The sequence below is a fragment of the Rhinopithecus bieti genome, unplaced genomic scaffold (assembly GCF_001698545.2).
Source record: "Rhinopithecus bieti isolate Rb0 unplaced genomic scaffold, ASM169854v2 scaffold_16097, whole genome shotgun sequence".
NCBI classification, from domain to species: Eukaryota; Metazoa; Chordata; class Mammalia; order Primates; family Cercopithecidae; genus Rhinopithecus; species Rhinopithecus bieti.
Window position 1 is genome coordinate 89,590 of NW_016808851.1, and position 13,178 is coordinate 102,767.

The window sequence follows — 13,178 nt, forward strand, 5'->3', positions numbered from 1 at the left end:
AATCCTCTCACTCTGGTCAGTTAACCCCAGTTTTTTGACCTTATGTTGTCTTATTTTATTTATTCATCTTTAATTTCAACCTATATTATACTTTAAAGGGTACACATACAGGTTCGTTACATGGGTAGATTTTGGGAGGCTGAGGCTTTCTGTCCCAGTGATCCCATCACCCAAACAGTAAGCATGGTGCCCCACAGGTCGTTTTTCAGCCCAGGTGCCCCTTGTCTCTCCCCCGTTTAGTAATCTCCAGCATCTGTGGTTCATGTGAATTCAATGCTTAGCTGCCACTTTCAAATGGGAACATGCAGTATGTGGTTTTCTGTTCTTGCCTTAGGTTGCTTAGGATAATAGCCTCTAGTTCCATCCATGTTGCTGAAAAGGACATGATTTTGCTGTGTTTCGTAGCTACATAGATTTCCATGGTGTCTATGTACCACATTTTTTTTTTTTTCATTCAATTCAGTGTTGTTGGGTACTTAGATTGATTCTATGTCCTTGCTAGTGAAAACAGCACTGCAATAGACATATTGGTGCAGGTGTCTTTTGGATAAAATGAATTCTTTTCCTTTGGGTGTATCCCCAGCAGTGGGACTGTGGGGTTGAATGGTAGTTCTATTTTAAGTTCTTGGAGGAATCTCCAAACTGCTTTCCATAGCGGCTGAACACGTTTGCTTTCCCACCAACAGTGTCTGTTTCCTTTTCTCTGCAGCCTCACCAACATCTCCGACTTTGTGACGGGTAAGAGATGGTAACTCATTGCAGTTTTGATTTGCACTTATCTCATGAATAGTGATATTGAGCATTTTGTCGTGTTTCTTGGCCACTTGTATGTCTCCTTTTGAAGTGTCTGTTCATGTCTTTGCACATTTTTAATTGGATTTTTTGCTCTCGCTTGTTGAATTGTTTAAATTCCTTATAGATTCTGGATGTTAGACCTTCATCAGATGCAGAGTTTGCAAATAGTTTCCCCCATTCTACAGGCTGTTTACTGTGTTACTAGTTTCTTTTGCTGTGCAGAAGCTCTTTAATGAGATCCCATTTGTCAATTTTGTTTTGGTACAATTGTTTTTAGTGTCTTCTCCATGAAATCTTTGCCAGACCCTATGTCCACATTGGTATTTCTTAGATTATGTTCCAAGATTTTTACAGTTTTAATACTTATATTTAAATCTTTCATCCATATCGAGTTATTTTACATATATGGGGAGAGGTAGAGGCTCAGTTTCATTCTTCTGCATATGACTGGCCAGATATCCCAGCACTACTTTTCGAATAGGGGATCTTCCCCCATTGCTCATTTCTGTTGAAGATTAGATGGCGGTAGGTGTGCAGGTTGATTTCTGGGCTGTCTATTTTGTTCCACTGCTCTAAGCTTCTATTTGTGTACCAGCGTTGGTCTGTGTTCGTCACTGTAGCATTATAATACAGTTTGAAGTCCGGCAATGTGATGCCTCTGGCTTTTTCCTTTTTGCTTAGTATTGTTTCGACAGCTTGAACTTTGTTTTTTCCTTTTAGTTCCAAATAAGTTTTAGAATAGATTAATTCTGTGAAAAACAATATTGGTATTTTGATAGTGATACCTATTTATAGAAATTGTTTTGGGAAGTATGGCCATTTTAGCTATATTGATTCTTCCAACCCATGTGCATGAAATATTTTTTCCATTCATTTGTGTTGTGTCTTATTTTTTTTAGCAGCGTTTTGTAGTTCTCCTATAAAGATCTTTCATCTCTTCGGGTCAATGAACTGCTAGGTACTTCATTTTCTTTGTGGCTGTTGTAAATGTGATTGTGTTCTTGCTTTCATTCTCAGCTAGTATGTTGTTGGAGTATAAGAATGCTACTGATTGTGTACATTGATTTTGTATCCTGAAACTTGACTGAATTCATGTATCAGTTCCAGGAGCCACTCCAGCTCCCCTTCTGCACCTGGGTTTTCCTTTGAGCCCCATTTCCTCCCGCAAGTGTCTCATTCATTCAGTTGCATGCTCAGCCTCCAACCACCACTTAAATCATGTCAGGTACACCTGATGAAGGAGAGAAAAACCATCCTCCATGAGTCTAGAAAACACTCTGGATTCCTGATAAGTGTGTACTGTGTCCCCCTGGTTGCTGGAGGAGGTGCATGATCGCTAGATCACAGCCATTAGCACCTTTGGGCTGCTTCTATTTCCAGCGTGGGTGGGCCTGAGTCTGGTGGCCAGGAGCCTACAGCAGGAGTGAGGCAGGTGGGCCCAGGTGTGCACAGAGGCCCCTCCTCCTGTCACCTGGCTGTCCTGCCCAGGACTGTCCTGCCAGCCTTCTGCCTTCCTCCTGTTCACCCAGTCACTGACCCAGGTTACCCAGCCTTAAGCCACTGGAGGCTGCCAGGGCTTTCCCAGTGGCCTCCTCCCAGGACTAACCTGGGTTCCTGTCCCCAGCCCTGTGCATGGGCAGCTCTTCTCACACAGAGATCCTGGATCCACCAAACTCTACCCCTCCCAAGTCTGAGAACTGCTTGACTCCATGTCTGTCATCCTCCAGACCACCCTCTGTGTGGCCTCTCCTGGACAGAGCCTCTAGTGCATCAGGCCAGAACCTTCTAGGGTGCTGTGTCCCTGCTCAGTCACAGAGGTGGCTGCCATCCCATGCCCCTGTCCTGAAGCAGAGAAAGGCCCTGGGCTTGCCCCAGGCCTCCCATTTTTTCCCACAGCCTCAGGGCCCTGGGGATTGAAGGTCACCAGTCTCTCCCCACGTGAAGACTCTGTGGAGTGGGAGGTCTGTGCCTATTTTTTTTTCATTTAATGGGAAAAGAGCTGAGTGGCTGGGGGTAGAGTGGGACTCATGGTCTCTGCCCAGTCCTCACCCCAGGCTATACCCTCCACAGCAGCCAGGGACCACTGGGCCCCCCCACCTCCCTCTTACTTCTGCCCACAGTTCCCGATGCCTCCATGGTTACTGAGATGAGGATGTGCTGGGGGTTCCTCAGTTGTGGGTGGATGAAGTGACCACAGGGATGAGCTGAATGGAGAAAGGGTGCAGCCACCAACTCAGACCTGGGTGACCATCGATGGCTGTGTTGTAAAGTGAGCCCTATATGGAAGGAGAACCCTCCCTCAGCTCCTGTGCCCATGGAAATCCAACACTTCACAGATCTGAGTCTCATCTGGATCAGGCCATGTATTTAGAAAGTGATGAAGGAACCCTGGGCCTGAGCTGCTTCAGTCTCTAGAGGGGCCTGGGGGTTGCCTTCAGGGGATGAGGGGGCAGGAGAAGCTGCCTGAGGCTGAGGGGTAAGAGGAAAATACCTGGAGGCCCTGGCTTTGCAGGAGGAGGAGGAGTTCTGCTGCATTTATGGAGGTATTCACCCCTTCACATCATTTTCTGAAAAGTAAGTTTTTCTTGAATTTCTATTTCCAACTAGTAAAAAAAAAAATGAAACAAGAAAATGAACAGAGTGGTTGCAAGCACATTACGGAGAACTTCTCTTCCTGCACTACTTGAGAGTGAGCTGTCACGCTGATGCCCCATCTTAGAGATGCCACCTCATGCCCCATACTTTACTATGGTTTCCTTGCAAACCAGGACACTCTCCAGATAACCCCTGTGCAAACTCCAAATTAGATTTCACTGCAGACATTGCGACCATCTCATGCTAAGACGCCACTCTGGGTTCAGCAATTGTTCTAAGAATGTCTTTCATCACCAGGGAGCTGATGGATGCGCGCATTTCCTACCCCCTTATTTTCCTAAATATCTACACTATGATGTATATTTGTCCCACTGATTGATCTGTATATTTTTGGAAATATGGAAAGTGATCTGGATTGATGTGGTTACTTTTATTGTGTGTAAATCACAAATGCTCACTAACATGTTGGAAAAGTTTAACATTTTCATCCAGCATTTGAATTGTTTCATTTTTGCTAGTTCGGATTTTGTAGTCTGATGTAGAGTGAAACAGGAATCTTTCATCAACATTGAAAAGCATTCTGTACTATACTTGAATATTTCATTGCTAACTTTTCGCTATGACAAAGGACAGCACAGTCAGCATCCTAGTATCTCCATGTTCTCTGGAACATGTTTGGAGCCCAGAACTGACTCTGGGATTGCTGGTTAGTGGGATGAGCACAGCGTCCACTCTCCTGGATACCACCTGAGTAGACATCAAAAAAGTGATTCAATCTGGACTCTTACCCACAATGTAAGAAGTCTCTGATATTCCATTTCCTGTCCACCAATTGGTAGAGACAGATTTAAAAAATTTGTTGGTAAGATGAGTATACAGGGGTAGACCACTGTTTTCTTGATTGTATCAGAGCTATGAAAGCTTTCACAGGTTTCTTTAGGATCTCTGAATTGCTCATAGCATTTCCTGAAGAATTAGGTGCATTTTATTAATTTATAGTAGTTCTTTATATATTCTGCTTCTGATCTTTTGTCTATGGGGGAATAGAATAACATTTACAAATAGAGATGTATCTGTGGTGAGGATTTCTTTCACTAGAAGTGAGCATGGTCAGGGCTGAAGAATGATGAGAAAAGCCACTGCCAAGCCTGGAGTGGGCTGGGGACAAACCAGAAAGCATCACATTCTGGAAGCAGGGATAGAGGCAGGAATATCTGCCGACCCAGGGCATCAGGACAGTGGTGAAGACTGGCAGCCAGGCTGCTTATAAATTAAGAGTGATCTTTAAAGTCTCTGTCTCCAAAAGATATCTAGCAGCATCCCTAGTTTTAATATTAAATATAACATGTCAGAAGAATGAAATCCCATTAATTCTCTATATAGGGCAACATAGGAAGACCCAGTCTATACCTAAAAATCAAACAATTTGCCAGGCATGGTGGCATGCATGTGTACTTGCAGCTATTCTAGAGGTTAAGTCTAGAGGCTCACTTGAGCTCAGGAGTTGGAGATTACAGTGAGTGATGATTATGCCACTTCACTCCAATATGGTTGACAGAATGAGAAACTGTAAAAAAAGGATAACAGTAAAAAGGATTAATACAATTCTTGGTCAGTGCATGGAAAAGATCCCTGAGATCTGAAGTCCAGCATGCTATTTTACTAGCAATACTGCTTGGAAGAATAAGGTCATGCTTCAGAGAAGTATCTGTTTTCCACAATCAAAGAAGCAGAAAGAACTCTTTTTGCTGGGATTTCTTGTTCAGTTAAAGCTTGTACAGGAATTCCTTTCATTATCACTGAGAGAAAGTGACAGAAGATGTTAAGAAAAATGGCTGCTAGGATCATCACCAAAGGAAATGAGTGGCATGAGATGTTGAGTCTACAATGTCCTCATCATCTGCTGGGAGCCTGTGGTATCGGGGGAACCCACCCCCAATATTTCAACATATGTTCTTTCTATTTTCCCTAAGTGTCGGCCAGTCTGAGAAATAAAGAGAAAGAGTACAAAGAGATGAATTTACAGCTGTGCTGCCAGGGGTGACATCACATGTCAGAAGGTCTGTGATGCCCACCTGAGCAGCAAAACCAGCAGGTTTTTATTAAGGACTTCAAAAGGGGAGTGGATGTACGAACAGGGAGTAGGTCACAAAGATTACATGCTTCAAAGGGGAATAAAGATCACAAGGCAAAGGGCAAAGCAAAGATCACAAGGCAAAGGGCAAAATTAGAATTACTGATAAGGGTCTATGTTCAGCTGCGCAAGTGTTGTCTTGATAAACATCTTAAACAACAGAAAACAGAGTTCAAGAGCAGAGAATTGGTCTGACCTCAAATTCACCCATATTCACCAGGGTGGGATTTTCCCCCCACCCTAATAAGCCTGAGGGTACTGCAGGAGACCAGGGCGTATTTCAGTCCTTATCTCAACCGTATAAGACAGACACTCCCAGAGCAGCCATTTATAGACCTCCCCCCCAGGAATTCAATTCTTTTCCTAGGGGCTTAATATTATATTCCTTGCTACGAAAAGAATTTAGGAATATCTCTCCTACTTGCACGTCCATTTATAGGCTCTCTGCAAGAAGAAAAATATGGCTCTTTTTTCCCAACCCCACAGGCAGTCAGATCTTATGGTTATCTTCCCTTGTTCCCTAAAATCGCTGTTGTTCTGTTCATTTTCAAGGGGCACAGATTTCATATTGTTCAAACACACATGTTTTACAATCAATTTGTTCAGTTAACACAATCATCACAGGGTCCTGAGGTGACGTACATCCTCAGCTTACGAAGATAACAGATTAAGAGATTCAAGTAAGACAGGGGTAAGAAATTATAAGAGTATTATCAGGGAAGTGATAAATATCCATGAAATCTTCACAACTTACATTCCTCTGCTGCAGCTCCAGCCTGTCCCTCCATTCGTGGTCCCTGACTTCCTGCAACACTGTGGACTTGCTAAGGCTTGAACTCCTGCTTTCCAGAAAGGCACAGTGGTGAGTAGACAGGCAGCCTCCCTAAAGGGAGAGCAGGAACCAGACCAGACTAACAGGGGGTTCTTGATATCATCTTTCACCTTGACAAAAGATGACGTGTTGGTTTAAGTGGCTGAGAAAAACCTGGATCTGTTCTGCTGGGTGATCCCTCCCAGACCCTCCCCATTTCCAAGCCTCTCCTCCAAATACGGAATATGTTTCTCCCTCCAATCCTACCCCTGGCTGTGCAGCCTGTCCCAACCTCCTCTCTCCTTCACCACACCACAGAGCCAGCCCAGGTCCTGTTACAGCCCAGGGAGGCTCAGAACTGAGGCTGGTAATGAGGGCTCTGCACCCTCACTCAGGTACTGCTCCTCCCTCTCATAGAAGGGTCTAGATGACCTGGAGGAGCCCTGTCCAAACAGAAGTATCTGGATCCATGTTTTCTGGCCTTGGGTGGGCTTGCAGGCAAACTTCCTTCTTTCCCCTTCTCTCTCAGCCTCTCCTCACCCTGGGAGTTGCACCCATAGCTCTGAATGGTACTATCCCTGCCCTGCCCCATTCATTCCTGGCCAAGCTCAGTGGTGACCATGGAATTTCAGCAGCACCTCAGCTTCCTTGTCTGAGTCCACTCTGCTCCAGGCAGGGCCATCAGCTGGCTCAGGATCTGGAGTGCACAGGAGGCATAATGGCAGGGGCATCACCCCAGGGCCTGGCCATGAATACCATGGGTCCAAGGGGCTTGGCCTTTTCCTAAAACTCATCCTGGACATGCTCTACTCTTCATCTTCCACCTTAACTGTTGGGACTCAAGGTGCTTTCTCTGGGGATGCAGCTTTAGGAACTGGGTGGGCCAAGGCCCTCACAGCCCCCTTCTCCTGGGATTCCTCCAGATGGTTCTCTTCTTAGCCTCCTCCAGGGACACCCTTTCCCTTGACATCCTAGGTGAAACAGCCATGCTGTTCCTCTCCTATTGCGCGGACTGCCCATGCCTGAGTTCCTGCTGCCTGCAGGCCACACACCACTACCCTTCCTGAATAGAAACCTGCTCTGAAACAGGCCTGAATTGGCTAAACCCTCTCGAGCTCAATAGGCCCTAAGCTTTGGTATGGGCCCCTCCCTTTCCCTCTGCCCTCTGACAGTGAGAATCCATCAGAATTCAAAGTTGAGCTGCGCAGGTCATTGCCAACAGGCGACACCAGGTCTCATTGACCTGTATCATGTCAGGATGAGAAGGACCTGGCCATGGGGAGGGGTGGGGCTCTGGGAATTCTCTTTCCCTTCCTCTCACCTCACCCATCTGTCTCTTGTTCCCCACAGTTTTGCCCACAGTACCTGTCACTCTAAAGGACTCTCCTCAGATGCCAGGGAGGATGAAGCAGAGAATGATGAGGCAGCTCCAGAGACTGAGGTTGGTGGACATGGCTTTGGTATGGGCTGTGCCTGGGGCCCTGGTGAGTGGTTCTGAAATGGAAACACCGGAGTGACAACTCTTGTCCATGCCCCAAATCTGAGGAGACACCTCCTCAGCTCCTGCTGCCCCAGGTCATCCTGGAAGGCAGAGGATTTGTCTCCCCTGCTGTGGAGCAGCCGCTGTGACAGGTCCTGGGGGTAGGAAGGGAGAGGAGGTGTCCCTGTCCTCACGGAGCTCACATAGCTGCTGAGGGAAGCAAGGTGACAGTACAGCCCACCCTCCTGCTCTGGCAGAAGAGGAGGTGATGTCCCAGGGCTGGGGAGGGGAGAGTCTCGGGGCTGGCATTCGAGGTGGTTTTGATGGATTTCCAGAAAGAGACCAAGGGAGAGGAAAGGAAAAGTAATCCTAGGTGGAGGGAAATCTAAGGAGAAAGGTCTAGAAATACAATGATGCCCACAGTTTCGAGGTTGGCAATAAATCCACAGTGAGTGGAGCAAAAGCAAGTGCAGTGAGGAAGAGGAGTCAGGAGGGAGACAGAAGAGGAGCATGGGAGAGCACAGGCATCCCCAGGAGGAGCCCCCCATGAGGGGTTCACGTTCTTACACTCACACACACACTCACACTCACGCACACATAGACTCACACCCACTCACACCCATATACCCACACCCACCATACTCAGACACTCACAGACAAGGGTGTAACTGGATAGCATCTCCAGAGTGCTCCCAGTGCTCGCCTGACAGTTACCTATGGGTTCCAGCCTCTTCTTCCTGTGCATCGGGAAGTCCCTAAGCCAGCTCTTGCAGTCTCCTATTGAGAACACCTGAAAGAACATGGTTAGTCCACTGTCCTCCCATTTCTCTTTCATCTGCCTAGCTCTGTCCTGAACCACTGTCCATTTTCTGTTGTTTGAGTCAAAGAGGAGGAACTTCTGTCCGACGAAGCCGAACTGCTGAGATCCACAGATGCGTCTGTCAGTTTCATACTCACAAGACATCCTGGCCTGCAGCGTGAGGGGTCCTGTCGCAATCAGAAAGAGATCAGCTCTGGTCTTTACACATTCTCTTCCCTGTCCCACATCCTTCTATGCTGAGACCCTTCTCATCTGGTCCTGTTGTCTCCTCCAAGTCCTGCCCTTGCTGCTGGGCTTCTTGGAGGTCCCATGTCTAATTTATTCTCCCCACACAAAGTGCAGTCCCTGAGCCCACAGTCTGCTCCCTTCTGTCCTTGGTCTTCTCCACTCACCGCTGGGTGTGAAATCCTCCAGCTCAGTGTCAGTCAGTTCCAGTCTGAGCCTCTGTCCCACCTCTCTCAGCATTTCCAATTGTTTTCCCCAGGCATCTGTGGCATCCAGCTGCTCTTCTAGGTGACCCATAGATAAGACCTTGTCACTGCCACAGTCATAGGAGAGGAAATTCTTCTGATCCACCTGGCCTTGGACCTCACACCACTGTTGTCCATGTCTGGGCAAACGAATGATGGTGAAGTTATACCAGAGAGAGTCAGTGTCTATGGAAAACAAACAAACAAACAAAAAAAAAAAAAAAACAAAATACTGGAGAATTTTGAGGTGGGGGAAAGACCCCAAACACTGTGACAACAAGAGAGTTTCCTGAAGGGCTGGGCTGGCAGAGCATAGATTTCTCTTCCTGGGTGGTGGTCTCTGCCTGTGGAGGAACCATGGGTCGCCAACATGTCCATCTCCCCACTCTTCCCAGGCCTATACTCACATCCGTCAGCACAGGACCCTGCCAGGGAGGTGGCAAGCTTGCTACAGGTGGAAGGACCTAGATGGCAGGATCTTCAGCCGGCCCAGGTGGACTGCAGGAGGCAGGAGAGCACCCTGAGGTTTTTGCAGCATGATGTAGTGGGTACAGTGTAGTCTAAATTGGATAAGGATGAGTTTATTTATTATGGGAAAGAAGACATGGTAAGTTCCTGGAATGTGCTTCTCATCTGCTACTAGGTTGCCCTTGGAACCTTGGAAAAAGGAATGACCCACACTGCATGAAACAGAAAGCCCATCTCTTACATGGCAGGTTGTAGAGGAAAGAACAAAAGGCTCAGAGAAGTGCAGATGCTAGAGTGACTGCAGTATGAAAATTCAGAGCAATGGCCACCCTCTGGGATCAAGGGATGCCTGGAGGACTCCTGTTTACCCAGCATATAAGAAGGCCCTGAGAGAAGGCAGCTGATTGTCAAGAAGCTCAGGGATGCCTGTTGCTGAAGGCCGGGGTCAGGGGTAGGAAATGCTGTTCCTGAAATAGGCTCCCAGTAGTAATGGGGATGGAAAATCCTGAAATAACAGATCTCAAGTGGAGGCCATCAACTGTCAGGAAGAAGGAGGGTGCAATGATGGAAATAATTAAAGAAGTCACAATGCCAGCTGGGGACCTCAGCCATAGAAAGCTATGCCCATGGCTCATAGAAGGAAGTGGTTCAAGATCCAAAAGAGATGGAGACTCCACCTGGATACTGCTAGATTTAAATAACTACAACAAACAAAGACAAAACGCAAGGATGGATGACCTGGAGGCTGAAAGTTGTCACCCCAGGAAATAACCGAGCTCCTTTGCCCAGCTTTGTGAACTGAGCCACATCTCAGATCGAGTCCATTACTAGAAGGAGAGCCCAGAGCCCCTGGTGGGCCTCTTTGACCCCACAGCAAGTGCAATGACTGCTTCAGACTCCCCCACAGAACCAGATGGGCATTCACTCTGGTAACTGTACACCATGAAACAGCAAATACCCAGACACTCTTAGTGAACATAGTGTGTGATCTGACCCCCTCCCAGGGATCTGAAGCATTAACTTGCTTCCCTGTTACTCATGAAGTGCAATGGGGCAAAGTAATGGATGGACACCTGTGTCAGGTCCAGCTTAGAGGGATATGCTGGGTTCATGGACCCATTTGATGGTAATTTCACATTTCCTGGATTCGTACCAGGAATGGACAGTGTTTATAGCTAATGTAGTAACTATTAGAGGTTGTGCTGGTCATATGACCTCCCCTGTCACTACTTAACTCTGCTCTTGTAGCTTGTAATGTAGCCATACACACTCTGTGAATGAGGGGTGTTGCTGGACCTGCCACTACGGCTATTTGACCCTGGAGTCCCCAAGATCCCAGAGACATGTGTGGTTGGAAAAGGTGTTATGTGGATTTCATGGCAATTCCCAACCACAGAATCACAACAGGGTCCCCTAGTGCTCAGAAGCAAGGCTCATTTAAAGTGGCTCCAGATATGGTTCTGGGCCCTGGTGGAGATGAGCCTCCAGCAATGGGAGGGCAGTCACCAGGTAGCCTCAGAGCTGCCCATTAGGAAGGTAGGCCCGGCAGTGAGATGACGCAGGTGGTTCTCCTGGGATGGCCAGGAGCAGGGCCACAGGGAACCAAGAAGCTCCACAGGCAGTTGGTCCTGATCCCCACGACACCACATGGCTGTATCCCCTCACCCTCAGCTCACACCTGAGGTCCTTCAGGAGGGTCTGATCACCTGAGGGACCGATGATGCCACCGCGCAAGGAGGGAAGCATTGACCCCGAACCATAGAACCTCCAACTCACATCTCCACATCCACACCACAGAAGCCACAGGCAGGGTCGGACACACCTGTGACTCTTCAACTTACACCACTTGGAGATGACACCCTAGGGAGTGGGGCAGCCAATTGCCAGGACACATGCCATGTGCCCTCATCTGATGGTGTCCACATCTGGTCTCCCTTTTATTAACAGGTTGCCATTTCCTGCTGCTGCTCCACAAAGGGACAGGACTTGACACAGAGAACCCATGGACAGCAAGGACCAAAGTGCCTTCAGCCTTTCCTTAGTTCTAGAAAGGGTTTGCTGACTCCTGTCTGCATAGTGACTATTCTATATGACGTTGGCTCCCCAGTAGGAAGAACAGGCGGATCTGGGACCCAAGGGAAGTAGTGGGCGCCTCTACTCACTGGCGCTCCCAGGGTCATTCTGGGGGAAATGGTCCTTCCCATCCCCCCTGCACTAAGTTCTGTGGAAAGCGTGGGGAGTGTTTGCTGGGGAGAAGGGTAGAGGGCGCTAGTTGGTTGGGGAGGTGCTAAGGGCCCCTTCATGGATGGGGAGGTGAGGGAGGCCTGTGCGGTGACAGGGCTGGGCTGAGAGGGGGAGTGAATGGATGTGACCTGGGTAGTGTAAGTGAATGCTGAGGGGAGCGGTGGGAAGTGTCTGGTGAGCCCCTGGTGCAGGTGAGTGTCTGCAGCAAAATTCAGAGGGAAGTTCCAGGGCAGGGAGCCCTGGGGGTGCTGTAGGGTTTGTGTGGTGGAGAGCGGGTGAGAGCAGAGCAGGCCTGTGGCTGGTGGGGGTGTCAGTGATCGCGTCCCTGTGGAACCCCCTTCACCTCTGTCCTGACCACAGCTCGGGTTCTGGGGGCTCTGGTTTCTCCTTTCCGAGGGTGAGTGAGGCTGCGAGTCTGCACCAGGGATCCCCGCCCCACCTTGGGCTCTGCAAGCCCTTTGGCCCCTCCACCCTTCTGCGGTTCCTTGTCTGCCTTCTTTGACCCCCCGTCTCCCTCCTGGCCTGTGGGGCAAGCAGTAGCCACAGAAAGAGGACCGGAGGAAAGGAGCCTGGGAGGGGAACTGAGAGGGCACGCAGTCCGGGGAGATCGCGCCAGTCCTTCCAGAAGTCTTCCCCTCCTCTGAAACCCGGTGTAGTCCACAGTCCTCCAGGTTTGGCCCCCGTCCCGCTTAGGCTCCATCCCTGAACTCGCCGGCCCTCCCTGCCCCGAACCAGCCGGACAGCAGGAACTGAAGCGGGAGGCACAGAAGGAACTCGGGGCTGGCGGCCTCTGCCATTGGGGATCTGCAGCGCAGGGCACAGGAGTCGCTGTCGCAGCGGAGACCTGCGGTTGAGTTGCAAAGAGAACCCCAAGCCGATTGGTTGTAGGGTGCTCCGCCCAGGCCGGTGACTTGCCCTCCGTCCGACCCCGCCCAGCCCCGCCGCTGCGCTCAGTCCAAGGCTGAGATCCTCCGGAAACCTTTGCCGGCCCTCCTTTGGGGAACGCTCCACTCCTTCCTGTCCCCGGCTCCTGGTCTGACAGCGGCCAGGTCGGGCGAACCCTCCCCGTCCACCCCGCCCCCGCAACTTGGTGGCGGCGTGCGCGGGTTCCGCGCGGATCAGGACACAGTTCCTTCCTCTTTTAATTTTTCAACACAGCATTTATCATTACCCCAGTGTAAACACTGATGCACAGGAAGGTGAAGAAACTTGCACGGGGATATTCAGTGGCGGCGGTGTTCCCGTCACCGCCTGCGCCAGCGACACCCGCCCTCCCTCCGCCTGCAGGGCAGAATCCCCGCCCCTCTCCGTCCAGGGCGCAGCAGGTTCCCAGTCCGGAGCTGACCTTACTTGCCTCACCA

The 13,178-nt window shown here is 49.3% G+C and overlaps 1 protein-coding gene across 1 annotated transcript; it reads right to left on the reverse strand.

Annotated features, from left to right (window-relative positions):
* Positions 1–7,722: 7,722 nt before the first annotated feature.
* On the reverse strand, positions 7,723–12,614 carry LOC108539126 (NKG2D ligand 3-like). The gene is made up of 6 exons (XM_017887607.1): positions 12,530–12,614; positions 12,161–12,339; positions 11,415–11,433; positions 9,028–9,291; positions 8,530–8,802; positions 7,723–7,829 (listed from the first exon to the last, which is right to left on the reverse strand). The coding sequence occupies exons 1-6, from the start codon at positions 12,612–12,614 to the stop codon at positions 7,723–7,725; spliced, it is 927 nt and encodes a 308-aa protein (XP_017743096.1).
* Positions 12,615–13,178: the final 564 nt, after the last annotated feature.

Excerpts from the sequence above, each read along its gene's own strand:
- LOC108539126 (XM_017887607.1), bottom strand. The coding sequence starts at position 12,614 with ATGGCAGAGGCCGCCAGCCCCGAGTTCCTTCTGTGCCTCCCGCTTCAG. Across the intron at positions 12,340-12,529 it reads GTTCGGGGCAGGGAGGGCCG|GCCAGGAGGGAGACGGGGGG; the intron begins GCGAGTTCAGGG and ends CTTGCCCCACAG. Across the intron at positions 8,803-9,027 it reads GGAGGATTTCACACCCAGCG|GACCCCTCACGCTGCAGGCC; the intron begins GTGAGTGGAGAA and ends TGATTGCGACAG.